The sequence below is a fragment of the Salvelinus alpinus genome, chromosome 5 (assembly GCF_045679555.1).
Source record: "Salvelinus alpinus chromosome 5, SLU_Salpinus.1, whole genome shotgun sequence".
In the NCBI taxonomy this organism is placed as follows: domain Eukaryota; kingdom Metazoa; phylum Chordata; class Actinopteri; order Salmoniformes; family Salmonidae; genus Salvelinus; species Salvelinus alpinus.
The window spans coordinates 86,122,806-86,136,476 of NC_092090.1; the positions used below are offsets into that span (position 1 = coordinate 86,122,806).

General features: G+C 41.9%; 1 protein-coding gene across 6 annotated transcripts in view; it reads right to left on the minus strand.

Moving 5' to 3' along the window:
* Positions 1 to 200: 200 nt before the first annotated feature.
* med27 (mediator complex subunit 27) overlaps positions 201 to 13,671 on the minus strand; it is a 99,827-nt gene continuing 86,356 nt past the window's right edge. The window contains exons 5-9 of one of the 6 annotated variants that reach the window (XR_011675218.1): positions 12,317 to 12,424; positions 5,321 to 5,362; positions 4,015 to 4,092; positions 2,083 to 2,175; positions 201 to 1,437 (exon numbers count right to left, since the gene is read on the minus strand). Coding sequence is in view for 3 of the 6 variants with exons in the window: in XM_071404004.1 (XP_071260105.1) it covers positions 1,303 to 1,437; positions 4,015 to 4,110; positions 5,321 to 5,362; positions 12,317 to 12,424 (381 nt within the window). In the remaining 3 variants the exon portion in view is untranslated. Of the gene's footprint in view, positions 1,438 to 2,082; positions 2,176 to 4,014; positions 4,111 to 5,320; positions 5,363 to 12,316; positions 12,425 to 13,671 lie in introns of all 6 variants that reach the window. The other 5 variants (XR_011675217.1, XR_011675219.1, XM_071404006.1 and 2 more) reach the window with 5 other exon arrangements.

The window sequence follows — 13,671 nt, forward strand, 5'->3', positions numbered from 1 at the left end:
TGAGAATGTGCCAAGGATCCTTGATAACTGCTGTTCACAGTCACAAAGAGCCCCATGAATGATGAAATGCATGTGTAATGTCTAATCTGAAAATTGATGAACAACATTGAAGACTAGAGATATTCAAAATGTGTTGTGAATTGATAAGACTCTTTCCTCCATCCTCCAGAAGATTGAGATAAGATGACAGACGGCTACAATTAAAACAATTCTGTACTTTATTTAGACAATGGTTATAAAAAAAGAGATTCTTTTGAAAATGTACAAAAAGGCAGGCGCCTAATTCTACAGATGTAGGATCTTCATTTGAGCCAGTTTGCTACAGCAAGAAAATAATCCTGCAGCAACAGGAAACTGAAATTATGTGGATTATTATTCATGGACATTTTTGTAGGGGTTGATACATTTTTTTGTCAGGTAAAATCAAGTCAAACTTCTAAATGGCAATTACAAACTTTTAAAACCTCAAATAGACTACAAGTTAAACATTTCCTGCATTGCACGAAAGTTCTCCTGCAATAGGGTGATAAAATTAAGATATTACATCTGTACAAAATTAGCAATTCCCTTCGCTTGCCGTCTAAATACCTAAGGGTCATGACCTACTTACAGAAGTTGACTTTTTAACTACCACCTCACAAAAAATACTTTTCCCTCCACATATCCAGCATAGATCAAGAAATATTAAACCCAGCTCCTGTATAAAAGTGACCAATTACAACACAATGCCAAAAAACGGCACAAGATTTGAGGCATGAATATGTTCGCTCTACCTTTGATGCAAAATAACTTTTGATTTTGTTATTTGGAGAGTTGGGTGGAACAGAAGAAAAGGCACGACCAGGGGACTGGAGTAGGAGCAATGAACATTTCTCTAGAAGGCAAACATTTGGTCAGCTGTATGAGATTAGGTTATAGGTAGACTCATTAATATGACGTCATCATACACAGCGGGGGAGGGGGGACTTACAGACCTAAACAACATTCATGTCATGTTAATGATGAAAGAGTCAACGGTGGCAGTCTTGGCAGATTTTAATTCTGATGTTGACGTCTGTAAACTGGAATTCCCCCTACTTACTGGAGCCCTCTCTCCATCCCAGTCCAACCCAGTCAGCTGCCTGCTGCCTATTCAACCGGGAAGTGGACTACCAGGCATGACAGTCTATACATCCCGGGGTTGTTGCTCTACATGCACAATGTAGACAGAGGTTGAAGAGAAGGTGAAGTCTTGCCATGCTCTTGTCTTATCAGATGAGTTGTCAGAGCAGTTTCCAATGGAACCTTTCCCCCACCGTTTCCTCATTGCCTGCACGTGTCGTGGAAGGCCTCCAGGGTACGAAAGTCTCTCCAGGTCGGAGGAAGTCCCTCCTGTAGGAACTTTCCACAGCGCTGACACGGGGTCTGGAACAGCTTGATGTAGCTTCTTAGCCAGGTCTGCCGAGGAGAGCAGAAAAGGGACATTCAGGCAGGAGGACAGTGATATATTAGTCAGGAGGATTCACCAATAGACTGATTCTAGTAAAACATCACATTTTGAATCAAAACTCAATGATGGCCACTACAATGAGCATATGTGCTGACAATGATGAGAGAGACCCAATGTGGGGGCCTGCGGTTGATCAACCCAGGGAGGTGAAATGGGTTGATCCTGCTTGGGCCCTCCCCACCGCTGTCTCTCCCAGCCAGTCAGTGGGCTCCAGCCAGCCACACCTCCCTCTCAGTCACACACCTGGCAGAACACATTCACTGGCACCATCAATCTAGAGGATTAAAACCTCGCTCCAAGATTCATCACCAGCCAGGGTAATGTTCACCACTCTCACTGGGAAGCGTGAGAAAATACCCATTACAACAATCTCAGGTTAGCTCTGCAACCAGAAGGCTACATACAGTTATGTGTAAGGAGAGAGAAATGTCTCTGCAAGCCTATGGAATAGCAACTGAGAAAAAGGTGCAGAAAAGCCATATTTGTTTGACTGTTTTAGTAGCTATTTAAGACGTGACTTAGGCCAACTGTTCCTTTAAACAGGATTGATTGCAGACAAACAGTACCTTCAGAAAGTACTCACACCCCTTTACCTTTAGCTTAGAGAACAGGACCACCGAATGCTGAAACGCGTAAAAATCGTCTGTCTTCGGTTGAAACACTCACTACCGACTTCCAAACTGCCTCTGGAAGCAACAGCACAAGAACTCTGTCCATTTAGCTTCCTATCATGACCATCTACTTCTATGAATCTGTACATTTAGTTTCCTATCATGACCATCTATTTCTATGAATATGTACATTGAGTTTCCTATCATGACCATCTACTTCTATGAATCTGTACATTTAGCTTCCTATCATGACCATCTACTTCTATGAATCTGTACATTTAGCTTCCTATCATGACCATCTACTTCTATGAATCTGTACATTTAACTTCCTATCATGACCATCTATTTCTAAGACTCTATACATTTAGTTTCCTATCATGACCATCTATTCTTTTCTATATCAAACATTTTTTTACCCCTTTTTTCTCCCAATTTCGTGGTATCCAATTGATAGTTACAATCTTGTCCCATCGTTGCAACTCCCCTACGGACTCGGGAGAGGCGAAGGTCGAGAGCTGTGCATCCTCCGAAATACAACCCAACCAAGCCGCACTGCTTCTTGACACAACGCCCACTTAACCCGGAAGCCAGCAGCACCAATGTGTCGGAGGAATTACTGTACACCTGGCGACCGTGTCAGCCTGCATTACGTCCGGCCTACCACAGGAGTCCCTAGTGCGCGATGGTACAAGAACATCCCTGCCCGCCAAACCCTCCCCTAACCCGGACGACGCTGGGCCCATTGTGCGCAGTCCCATGGGTCTCCCGGTTGTGGCCGGCTGCGACAGAGCCTGGACTCTTGACCATCTTTTCTATCTGAATATTTACATCTATTGAGAAATAATCACATACTTAAATGTAATATTGTATTTCACTGTTCTTAGGTCCTACTCTAGCACATCAGAGGTATCCTGCAAGTGTTGAAGTGATCTGTTTTAAACAGATTTTTTTGTAAAGTTTGTGCTAGCAATGAGTAAGTGATTGCCAAATCACTACAAGACATACATGGAATCAATAAGTAAACAACTAAACCATATAAATACTATTTATAGTGCCTTGAAACGTCTCATTCATTCTAAGATTGTCTTAAGACGTATTGAGACAGTCTATAGATGCACCTTAAAGATGTCTTGACTTTTTAAGATGTCTTAAGATGTTTCAAAACATGGTGATGGCTGGGTACGTAGTGATCATGTCTTTCTGGACAGTGTCAAGCTGTAAATGAGGACAGGTCAGTAAAGGAGGCGCCCCGCTGTTGGCCCTGAAGCCGAGCCGTTGAGCTGTCTGTTTGAAACCCCTCCCTAAAGGACGGCGGTGCTACCTAGCCCCCACACCCTGGCCCGGGCTAGATCAAAATAGTATCTCATTGATTTTCAGCACCGGAGCTAATCAATCTCCCTCACTTCTGCACTAAGAGCATGGGTCTACAGAGTGGACAGTCGGGCTATTTAAAGACTAAAACATCAAAACACTAATATATAACCCCGCCCTGCACTCCGGGAAGCCAGGAGTAAGAACATCCGATGGTACCTGATACATCACACAATAACAAGTATTTTCTATGCTTCCTGAGGTACCTCCTCAATTGGACTCTATGTGGTGACTGGCTACTAGCGTCAGTGAGAAATGGAAGCTTTGTCCGACTCAACCAGTAGTTATTCAGTAATAGCCTGACAATTTTCAGCCCCCTCCTCCCCTTATCAAAAATTAGTCTCAGAGTTTTAAATCAAATGAGGTACTGTTACAGTACTGTGTGATAAGATGCCTGGACTGACTAACAATGCCAGTGCAATCCATCGGCTATGTGTACATGGTGAAGATATGGGACAAAAGACAGAGTGGATTATCAAGTAGAGGAGCTCAGACACAGGGTGGGAGAGGGTTATGTAGAGTTTGCTTTGTGAATGTGCTCACCATGAAGGACCGTACCACCACGTCGGGCATTTGTGGAAGTTGGTAGTGCAGCAGAGCAGTGGTGGCGTGATCCGTAACCTCAGAGAGAAAACGGGGCTTGTAAAAACACATGAACATTTGAGAACATTCCAATTTTCTCTGCTAAACCTGAAACAATAAAATCACATTAAGCCTGCCAGTTCATTTTCAATTCAATATGGTTTTATGAGCAAGCATTACATAACATAATCAATACAAGCGGTCTAGTAAAACAAGATGTTTTCAAAGACAGAGTACTTATTACTCACTTTTAAAATAACTAAAAGAGTTCTGGTAGACTACTGCATGGTTGTCATTGGAGCAATACTAATCATAGCGTATACTGTATCCATCTCTCCCTCCTACACATTCACTTGGCAGTGACTGGGTTTCTTATTATTCTTAATACTTTGATCAAAATCAAATATTCATCCCACATGCAATTATCTGTGGGCCATCTATTACGTAACTAAGTTCTTCTGTCGATGTAGCTAGTATTGTTTTATTCTGTGTCCAGTCAATATGTCCACTGCTATTACATTTTTACCATCTGGCAAAGCATGAGGGACACGGCTATTAGCAGCACATGGCAGGCATATAGTTCACTAAATGCACAGGGAAAACATATCAAAACAGAAGGGGGGGGGGGGGGGGGCTTTCTCCTCAAAGAAGATGTAAGGATATGACTGGGCGGTTAACAAAGAGGCTTTGGTGACAAGTCAGACCTTGGCAGTGCAGTGACAGATGGGAGGGGAAGCTGAGAGGTGCCATCCTCCCTCTCTCTCTCTCTCTCTCTCTCTCTCTCTCCTTCCTCACGGTCTGTTTGACTTAGCATTAGGATGAGATCAAGAAATAAAACATACTGTGCTTTGAACAGCCAGGGTGCACAAGTGACAATTCTCTATGAAAAACACAATTGGGGGCCCTCTTTCTACAAATGCTGGCTCCATCCCAGTCGTTGGTGTGTGTGGCTTTCTGGCTGCCCGTATGCTGCCATGGCGATGACTCCACCTGATGAGATTTGGTCAGGGAGGATGAGAGGGAAGTGAGGACGACTCATAACCCCCATATGCTCGCCAGAAATGAGTTTGAAATAAAATCCGACCGGAAACAGAGTACATTTTGGTTTGACAGGGCTTGACAAGTGGGAGAGAACACACAGCAACAGCTGGCCCAACGGGAGAGAGACAGAGGGTTCCACAATACGGAGAACTATATGACTACTCGTGAGTTCCTCAGGTTGTGCATTGTATCTCCATTTGGAGTAAACATAGAGATAGGGTCTCACCTTTTGAAATACCTGATAGTTTGACTTTGACCAGATATCCAGCTGAGGAGATAAAATGATATTATTCTCATATCTATGTAATCAATTGTACATTTTCAAATCCACACACATTATTTTCTTCAGTTGTATACAATACAAATCACAGTAAGTGTTCATTTTGAATATTTAGAACAATGAGATTGGAGTACACGTGTAGTCGTCATCAAGACTGACCTCACCCCTCAAACTCAACTATGGACTTCGAAGCCAGTTCCACTGCATTTTTTCAATGTTCTAATCAGGGACGGATTTAGACCTGGGACACCAGGTGTGTGCCATTCATTATCAGGTAGAACAGAAAAGTTGTAAACAATAACTTGGCCTACCTGGTTAAATAAAGGAGGGGGGAAATAAATGAATAAAACAGCAGGCTCCGGACTTCATTCGGTAAGAGTTAAATACCTCTGGACTACACCATCAACTTTCACTTAAGTCTATAATCTTTGTAATACCATTCATTAACATTGTATTGATAATTTGATCAGGTCTATATTTTAAGTTCAAATGACTCCTCTCTTCTTGCTCCCCTGGTGTCCTGTGACATGCATGGTCCTTCAGTGAACTGGGAGAGAAGGGCAGGAGATTGTGCGAAGGTCGTCCAAACAGTTTCAAAGGCGATAACAAATCAAAACACTACCCTGAAACTAATATCAAACAGGCCTGGTGTCAGCATTTATTAGAGAAATCGGATTCAATCCCCCTCTGTCCCTTTACCCACTACCGACACACAGAGACCCTTTGAAGGGAAAATAATACAGGATCACAAATTACCCAAGAGATGCCTTCGATAGTCTTTGAAGCCCTCCTTTGATAGTGCAGTTTTCCTTCTCCTTTTCCCCCTCTCTCTGTATGCTAGAAGGTTCAGCTTGCTGCTCCTGCTGCTTCTTACCGTATGATAATTAGTGGAGAAAATGGCAGAAATAGGGATGTTGGCGCCTGAGGGGCGGGGGTGCGAGACATCCTAAACAAAACCCTAGTTGCTGTTGTGTCTGTCTAACTCATCCTAGGTGGAGCTTTGGGAATGTCTGGACTTCAAAACATTTTCCATGGAGCACATTATCTCTATAAAGTACCCTGGGTAGTTGTGGCAGTTACATATACACTACCGTTCAAAAGTTTGGGGTCACTTAGAAATGTCCTTGTTTTTTGCGATTATGTTACCACAGCTGAAAACTGTTGTTCTGATTAAAGAATCAATAAAACTGGCCTTCTTTAGACTAGTTGTGTATCTGGAGCATCAGCATTTGTGGGTTCGATTACAGGTTCAAATTTTTTTCATTCATTTTTTCCCCCCACCTTTATTTAACCAGGTAGGCAAGTTGAGAACAAGTTCTCATTTACAATTGCGACCTGGCCAAGATAAAGCAAAGAAGTTCGACACAGACAACAACACAGAGTTACACATGGAGTAAAACAAACATACAGTAGAAAAATAAGTCTATATACAATGTGAGCAAATGAGGTGAGATGAGGTAAAGGCAAAAAAAAGGCCATGGTGGCGAAGTAAATACAATATAGCAAGTAAAACACTGGAATGGTAGATTTGCAGGGGAAGAATGTGCAAAGTAGAGATATAAATAATGGGGTGCAAAGCAGCTAAATAAATAAATAAATAAATACAGTAGGGGGAGAGGTAGTTGTTTAGGCTAAATTATAGAAGCATCCCAGAGTCACCTCTTCACTGTTGACGTTGAGACTGGTGTTGTGCGGGTACTATTTAATGAAGCTGCCAGTTGAGGACTTGCGAGGCGTCTGTTTCTCAAACTAGACACTGTAACGTACTTGTCCTCTTGCTCAGTTGTGAAACGGGGCCTCCCACTCCTCTTTCTATTGTGGTTAGAGACAGTTTGCGCTGTTCTGTGAAGGGAGTAGCACACAGTGTTATACCAGATCTTCAGTTTCTTGGCAATTTCTCGCATGGAATTGCCTTCATTTCTCAGAACAAGAATAGTCTGACGAGTTTCAGAAGAAAAGCGCTTTGTTTCTGGCCATTTTGAGCCTGTAATCGAACCCACAAATGCTGATGCTCCAGATACTCAACTAGTCTAAAGAAAGCCAGTTTTATTGCTTCTTTAAATCAGGACAACAGCTTTCAGCTGTGCTAACATAATTGCAAAAGGGTTTTCTAATGATCAATTAGCCTTTTAAAATTATAAACTTGGATTAGCTAACACAACTTGCCATTGGAACACAGGAATGATGGTTGCTGATTATGGGCCTGTGTACGCCTATGTAGATATTCCATAAATAATCTGCTGTTTCCGGCTACAATAGTAATTTACAACATTAACAATGTCTACACTGTATTTCCGATCAATTTAGTGTTATTTTAATGGACAAAAAAATTAGCTTTTCTTTCAAAAACAAGAACATTTCTAAGTGACCCTAAACTTTTGAACGGTAGTGTATGTGAGAGCTCGATTTGAAACACTAAATGCACGCACGCACACACACACACACAGTTGAGTACATCAGACAGCATTGTTCTGGCAGGAGGTTCAGAAGTCTACCATTCATTGGCATAATTAATGGTGATCAAGGTTCTCTGTGGCTTTGATGGCCTCCTAATATTGATGTCAGTTCAAAGAGTCCTTACTCTCTGGCTGAGTGAGGGCGAAACACCAACACAGAGCCACATTCAAAATTAATTAGGGATTAATGTTGAATCTGATAGAGTGGAAATCGTAGAGGAAAGCCAATGTCACCTATCCTTTACAAGTTTTTCATGTGAGTGTGCAAGAGAGGAAGTGGTCACCTAAATTATTCAGCCGCGCCAACAGAAAACTGACAATGAGGAATGGAGGTCCAGACCCTGGATTGTATCATCTTACGTTAGCAGCTGGAGACCATCAGCCCCACTGCATAAAAGGCTATATGAGGTCACTTGAATACATAGCCCAGAGGGATCCTTCATTGTAGCCAGGACAGTCTCAAGAAGACTGAAGTAGAGGTCTTCACAGGTCCAATAGACCAGAAACTCTGAGATCTGACCCAGGACCCGGGTGGTTCCTAAATTCAGACTTCTGTCTCGGATCTGGGTCGAGTCGAATACACTACATGACCAAAAGTTTGTGGATCTCGACAAAGGTACTTCTGTATGGACCTCGCTTTGTGCACGGGGACATTGTCATGCTGAAACAGGAAAGGGCCTTCCCCAAACTGTTGCCACAAAGTTGGAAGCACAGAATTGTCTAGAATGTCATTGTATGCTGTAGCGTTAAGATTTCCCTTCACTGGGACTAAGGGACCTAGCCTGAACCATGAAAAACAGCCCCAACACAATTTTTCTTCCTCCACCAAACTTTACAGTTCGGGGAGGTAGCGTTCTCCTGGCATCTGCCAAACCCTGACCCGTCCGTCAGACAGCCAGATGGCGAAGCACGAATCATCACTCCAGAGAAAGCATTTTCACTGCTATAGAGTCCAACGGCGGTGAGCTTTACACCACTCCAGCCAACGCTTTTTCATTGCGCATTGTGATCTTAGGCGTGTTGGCAGCTGCTTGGCCATGGAAAACCATTTCATTAAGCTCCCGATGAACAGTTCTTGTGCTGACGTTGCTTACAGAGGCAGTTTGGAACTCGGTAGTGAGTGTTGCAACCGAGGACAGACAATTTTTATGCGCTACGCGCTTCAGTGGTCCCGTTCTGTGAGCTTGTGTGGCCCACCACTTCGCAGCTAAGACGTTTTTGCTCCTAGATGTTTCCACTTCACAATAACAGCACTTACAGTCGACCAGAGCAATTCTAGCAGGGCAGAAATTTGACAAACTGACTTGTTGGAAAGGTGGCATCCTATGAGGTGCCACATTGAAAGTCACTGAGCTCTTCATTTAGGCCATTCTACTGCCAATGTTTGTCCATGGAGATTGCATGGCTGTGTGCTCAATTTTATACACCTGTCAGCAACGGGGTTGACTGAAATAGCCGAATGCACTAATTTGAAGGTGGGCCCACATACTTTTGTATATATAGTGTATATTGGCTACAGGTCTCAGGTATGTGCAATTAAAATTGATTTACCGACTGGACCCGTCCTCTTAATTTAATGTGTGAGGTGATGACAATTGTGTGAACTTGTTATCTGTGTCAGCCAATAGCAACTCAATAAAACGTATAGCTTATGTCCAGCTGAACCTGGTTCAGGCCACTCGCCTCACACGTGTCTGCGGCTGTTGATTGCAAAGATGGAGGACATTTTTAATGAAGTTCAACGAAAGCTAGAGGAGAAAGAGTATAGTGAAAAGAAGCCGACAAGGGGAATCTCTGTGAGTGAACAAAGACGAGAATGAGGTTGGCGTGGCCAAATGGACTGTATGCAACTCGCTATTCAGGTTTGATGCAATTTTCTAACTTTGATTTATTTATTATAATTTGGTTTCTCATCATCATTATTATTGGCCTATTTAAGAGCCAGTTCTTTAAATATGCTCAAAGTGTTTTTGTTGGCAAAATTAAGTTCGAACTGTCTTTTTAATTTAATTTCAGATTAAAAGTAAGCCTGTTGTAAAATAAATAACTTTAGCCTATTGCAGTCATTTGTTGGGTAGGCCATCACAGAAGGTGGCACAGTTATGTCAAAACATTGGTAAATACCCAATAAATTATTGGGAGTTAATATATGGAGAGTGCAACTCTATTTTGATAGTTTAGTTTATTTTCCGTTAGTCAGCACCGCCACACAAACTCATTTTTTGGGGTGTGCGCCAGCTCATGTTTTTTAGGCCTGCGGTAGAAACACACCTTTGTTGGTAATTGCTGCAATATAGGCCTGCGGTAGAAACACACCTTTGTTGGTAATTGCTGCAATATAGGCCTGCGGTAGAAACACACCTTTGTTGGTAATTGCTGCAATATAGGCCTGCGGTAGAAACACACCTTTGTTGGTAATTGCTGCAATATAGGCCTGCGGTAGAAACACACCTTTGTTGGTAATTGCTGCGATATAGGCCTGCAGTAGAAACACAACCTTTGTTGGTAATTGCTGCAATATAGGCCTAAGCCTGTTAACAGTTCCAACTCTAATGTTGTGTTGCCGGTAGGCTCCTCGCACTCAAACCATGAAAAGGAGGGGCGAGATGCAAAACTGTATTTAATGACGCAATAACCTGTTTGTATTTTCCGTATTAACAAAGATACCTTACTTTTGATATTACCCAATATTACCCTAATAAAGTTAAGGATCCATCGTCAAGGTGTGGTATGGCTATATATTTATTTAACCTTTATTTAACTAGGCAAGTCAGTTAAGAACAAATTCCTATTTACAATGACGGCCTACTGGGGAACAGTGGGTTAACTGCCTTGTTCAGGGGCATAACAGATTTCTACCTTGTCAGCTCAGTGATTCAGTCCATTTTGATGAATATCATACAGTGGACTCCTAGGCCTATATGTATGCAATGTCTTGATGCATTTAGCGCAAACATTTCTGACAGCTGAACCGGGAGGTGGTCAATTATTGTTTTAAGAAAGTAAACCCCATAAAACAATGGGCTATAAAGTTTTGAATATCCTACACATTTAAACACAATAAATAGTTTTTTAAATAATTTGTTATAGTTTACATACATGTAGGTTGGAGTCTTTAAAACTAGTTTTTCAACCACTCCACAAATTTATCGTTAACGAACTATAGTTTTGGCAAGTAGGTTAGGACATCTACTTTGTGCATGACAAGTCATTTTTCCAACAATTGTTTACAGATTATTTCACTTATAATTCACTGTATCACAATTCCAGTGGGTCAGACGTTTACATACACTAAGTAGACTGTGCCTTTAAACAGCTTGGAAAATTCCATAAAATGATGTGATGGCTTTAGAAGCTTCTGATAGGCTAATTGACATCATTTGAGTCAATTGGAGGTGCACCTGTGGATGTATTTCAAGGCCTACCTTCAAACTCAGTGCCTCTTTGCTTGACATCATGGGAAAATCAAAAGAAATCAGCCAAGACCTCAGAAAAAAATTGTAGACCTCCACAAGTCTGGTTCATCCTTGGGAGCAATTTCCAAACGCCTGAAGGTACCACATTCAAAACTGAGTTTAAATGTATTTGGCTAAGGTGTATGTAAACTTCCGACTTCCAACTGTAAATCATTTGGCCAATATCACTTGTTTATTGATGGCGCTAGCAGGTTTCTCTCTCTCTCTTTTTCTACTCTCGGAAGTAAATGGGTCTCTCTGATCCGAACCGGCACAGGTCTGTTGGGGTCTGTTTTTCCACAGGCCTTTTTGGAACGGGTCTAACTGTCCTCGGGTCCATTCGGAATGGGTCTCTTAAAAAAATGAATTTATGCTTTTATTTTATTTTTTACATTTGAGTTATTTAGCATACACTCTTATTCAGAGTGACTTAAAGGAGCAATTAGGGTTTAGTGCCCATGCTCAAGGGCACATCGACATGTTTTTTACCTAGTTGGCTCCGGGATGCATATTGGGTCATGTGGGAAAGCCACGGATCCATTTCGGAATGGATCAACATTTTTGGGACCCGTGAAGACCTCTAGACTGAAGTCTCCTGGGATGTGTACAGATAATATGCCTAGTATGACGTCTCTTGACCTGAGTGTAAAAGTAATACCTTATGTAAAGTAACACCTTATGTAAAGTAACACCTTATGTAAAGTAATACCTTATGTAAAGTAATACCTTATGTAAAGTAATACCTTATGTAAAGTAATACCTTATGTAAAGTAACACCTTATGTAAAGTAACACCTTATGTAAAGTAATACCTTATGTAAAGTAATACCTTATGTAAAGTAATACCTTATGTAAAGTAACACCTTATGTAAAGTAATACCTTATGTAAAGTAATACCTTATGTAAAGTAATACCTTATGTGAAGTAATACCGTATGCATATTTTTTCAATGGAGAGAGGGTCGCACCTCACCATCTCATGCAGTACTACCCAATCCAGCTGTTTGGGCACTTTTAACCCTGAACACAATACCTTGCCATCCTCGGAATACACATTCTCGCTGAATCCTCTCACGATGGTCCGGTCTATGAACAGGCTTCTCATCACCACAATGGCTTTCAGCACCTTCCCCAACGTCACCTAAAGGAAGAGACAGCAGAGATGAAAAGACAACGACAAATGAAGCCTTGTTCAAACCTCTCCTAACCAACTGCCATGTCAAAGAAATGTTCTTAGACTTCTCTACCCTTCACTCTCCCCTTGAGGCGAAGGTTAACCTACAGTGCTCTCCACTGGATGGCCCAATAGGCTTATTGTACTTTCCAGTGAATTAACCTTGGAAAAGAGCAGACACCTCTTTTCATCTGACACACGCTTGACATACATAATTACTGAGTTGCAAAGTGTGCCCTGTTAGATATTGACCTTGATCTTTCAAGGCTGAGTAAAGCTTACAAAGGGCTTTGACTATCTCTGTGTAAGAGCAGGGGCTAAGAAAGAAACAGCAGAAATTGACCTCTTTAGGTACCAGAGAGGGAGGGAGGGAGAGAGAGGGAAAGATGGAGAAAAAGGGAGAGAAAGAAAGAGAGAGAGAGAGAGAGAGAAAGAGAGAGAGAGAGAAAGAGAGAGAGAGGAGAGAGATATAGACATTTACATTTAAGTCATTTAGCAGACGCTCTTATCCAGAGCGACTTACAAATTGGAAAGTTCATACATATTCATCCTAGGGGATAGGGGGAGAGAAGGGGTTAGAGGGGGAGAATGATAAGAGAAAAAACCCTTGCTTTATTTGTCAAAGCTGTTCCAACAGCAGCAGCGTCCCTAGAACAAAAGAGCGGTGCTTATCGCCTGCTCTACCCAGTCGGAATTATTCATCCAAGTCAGCGCTCCGGCTCAGTTGGCGAACGGGAGGGAAGACGGTCCCAGACTGACAGGGAGAGCACAGTATTTGGGAGGGCTTTCATGACTCCACTCAAACATGAGAAAGAGGGGGTGACTGAGAAAACCTTTCATTTAAACAAGCCAGTTGGATTCAATGGCAGACTTAGCAGAACAACTTTGCATGAACGGAGCAACAACACCTTCGAGAGAAAAGAAAGAAGATGTTTCAAAAGAGGTTGCATGTTACAAAATATACTAAGTAGGCCTACACATTTTGAAATAGATTTTTCAATAAATTAAAGACCTAAATAATCAGAGGCAGTCTTTTTTACGAATGTTACCAGCCATTTACCTCGACATTAGGCTATATCTACAAAAAAACTATTTTCATGAATATAGTATAGCGTTCACAACTAAATTGTCTTCATCAGGCTTCCCCAAGCTGAGAACATTGTGTTGACATTGTTTTGGAGTCTGTGAAAGCCTTATGGTAGGCTTACATGGTA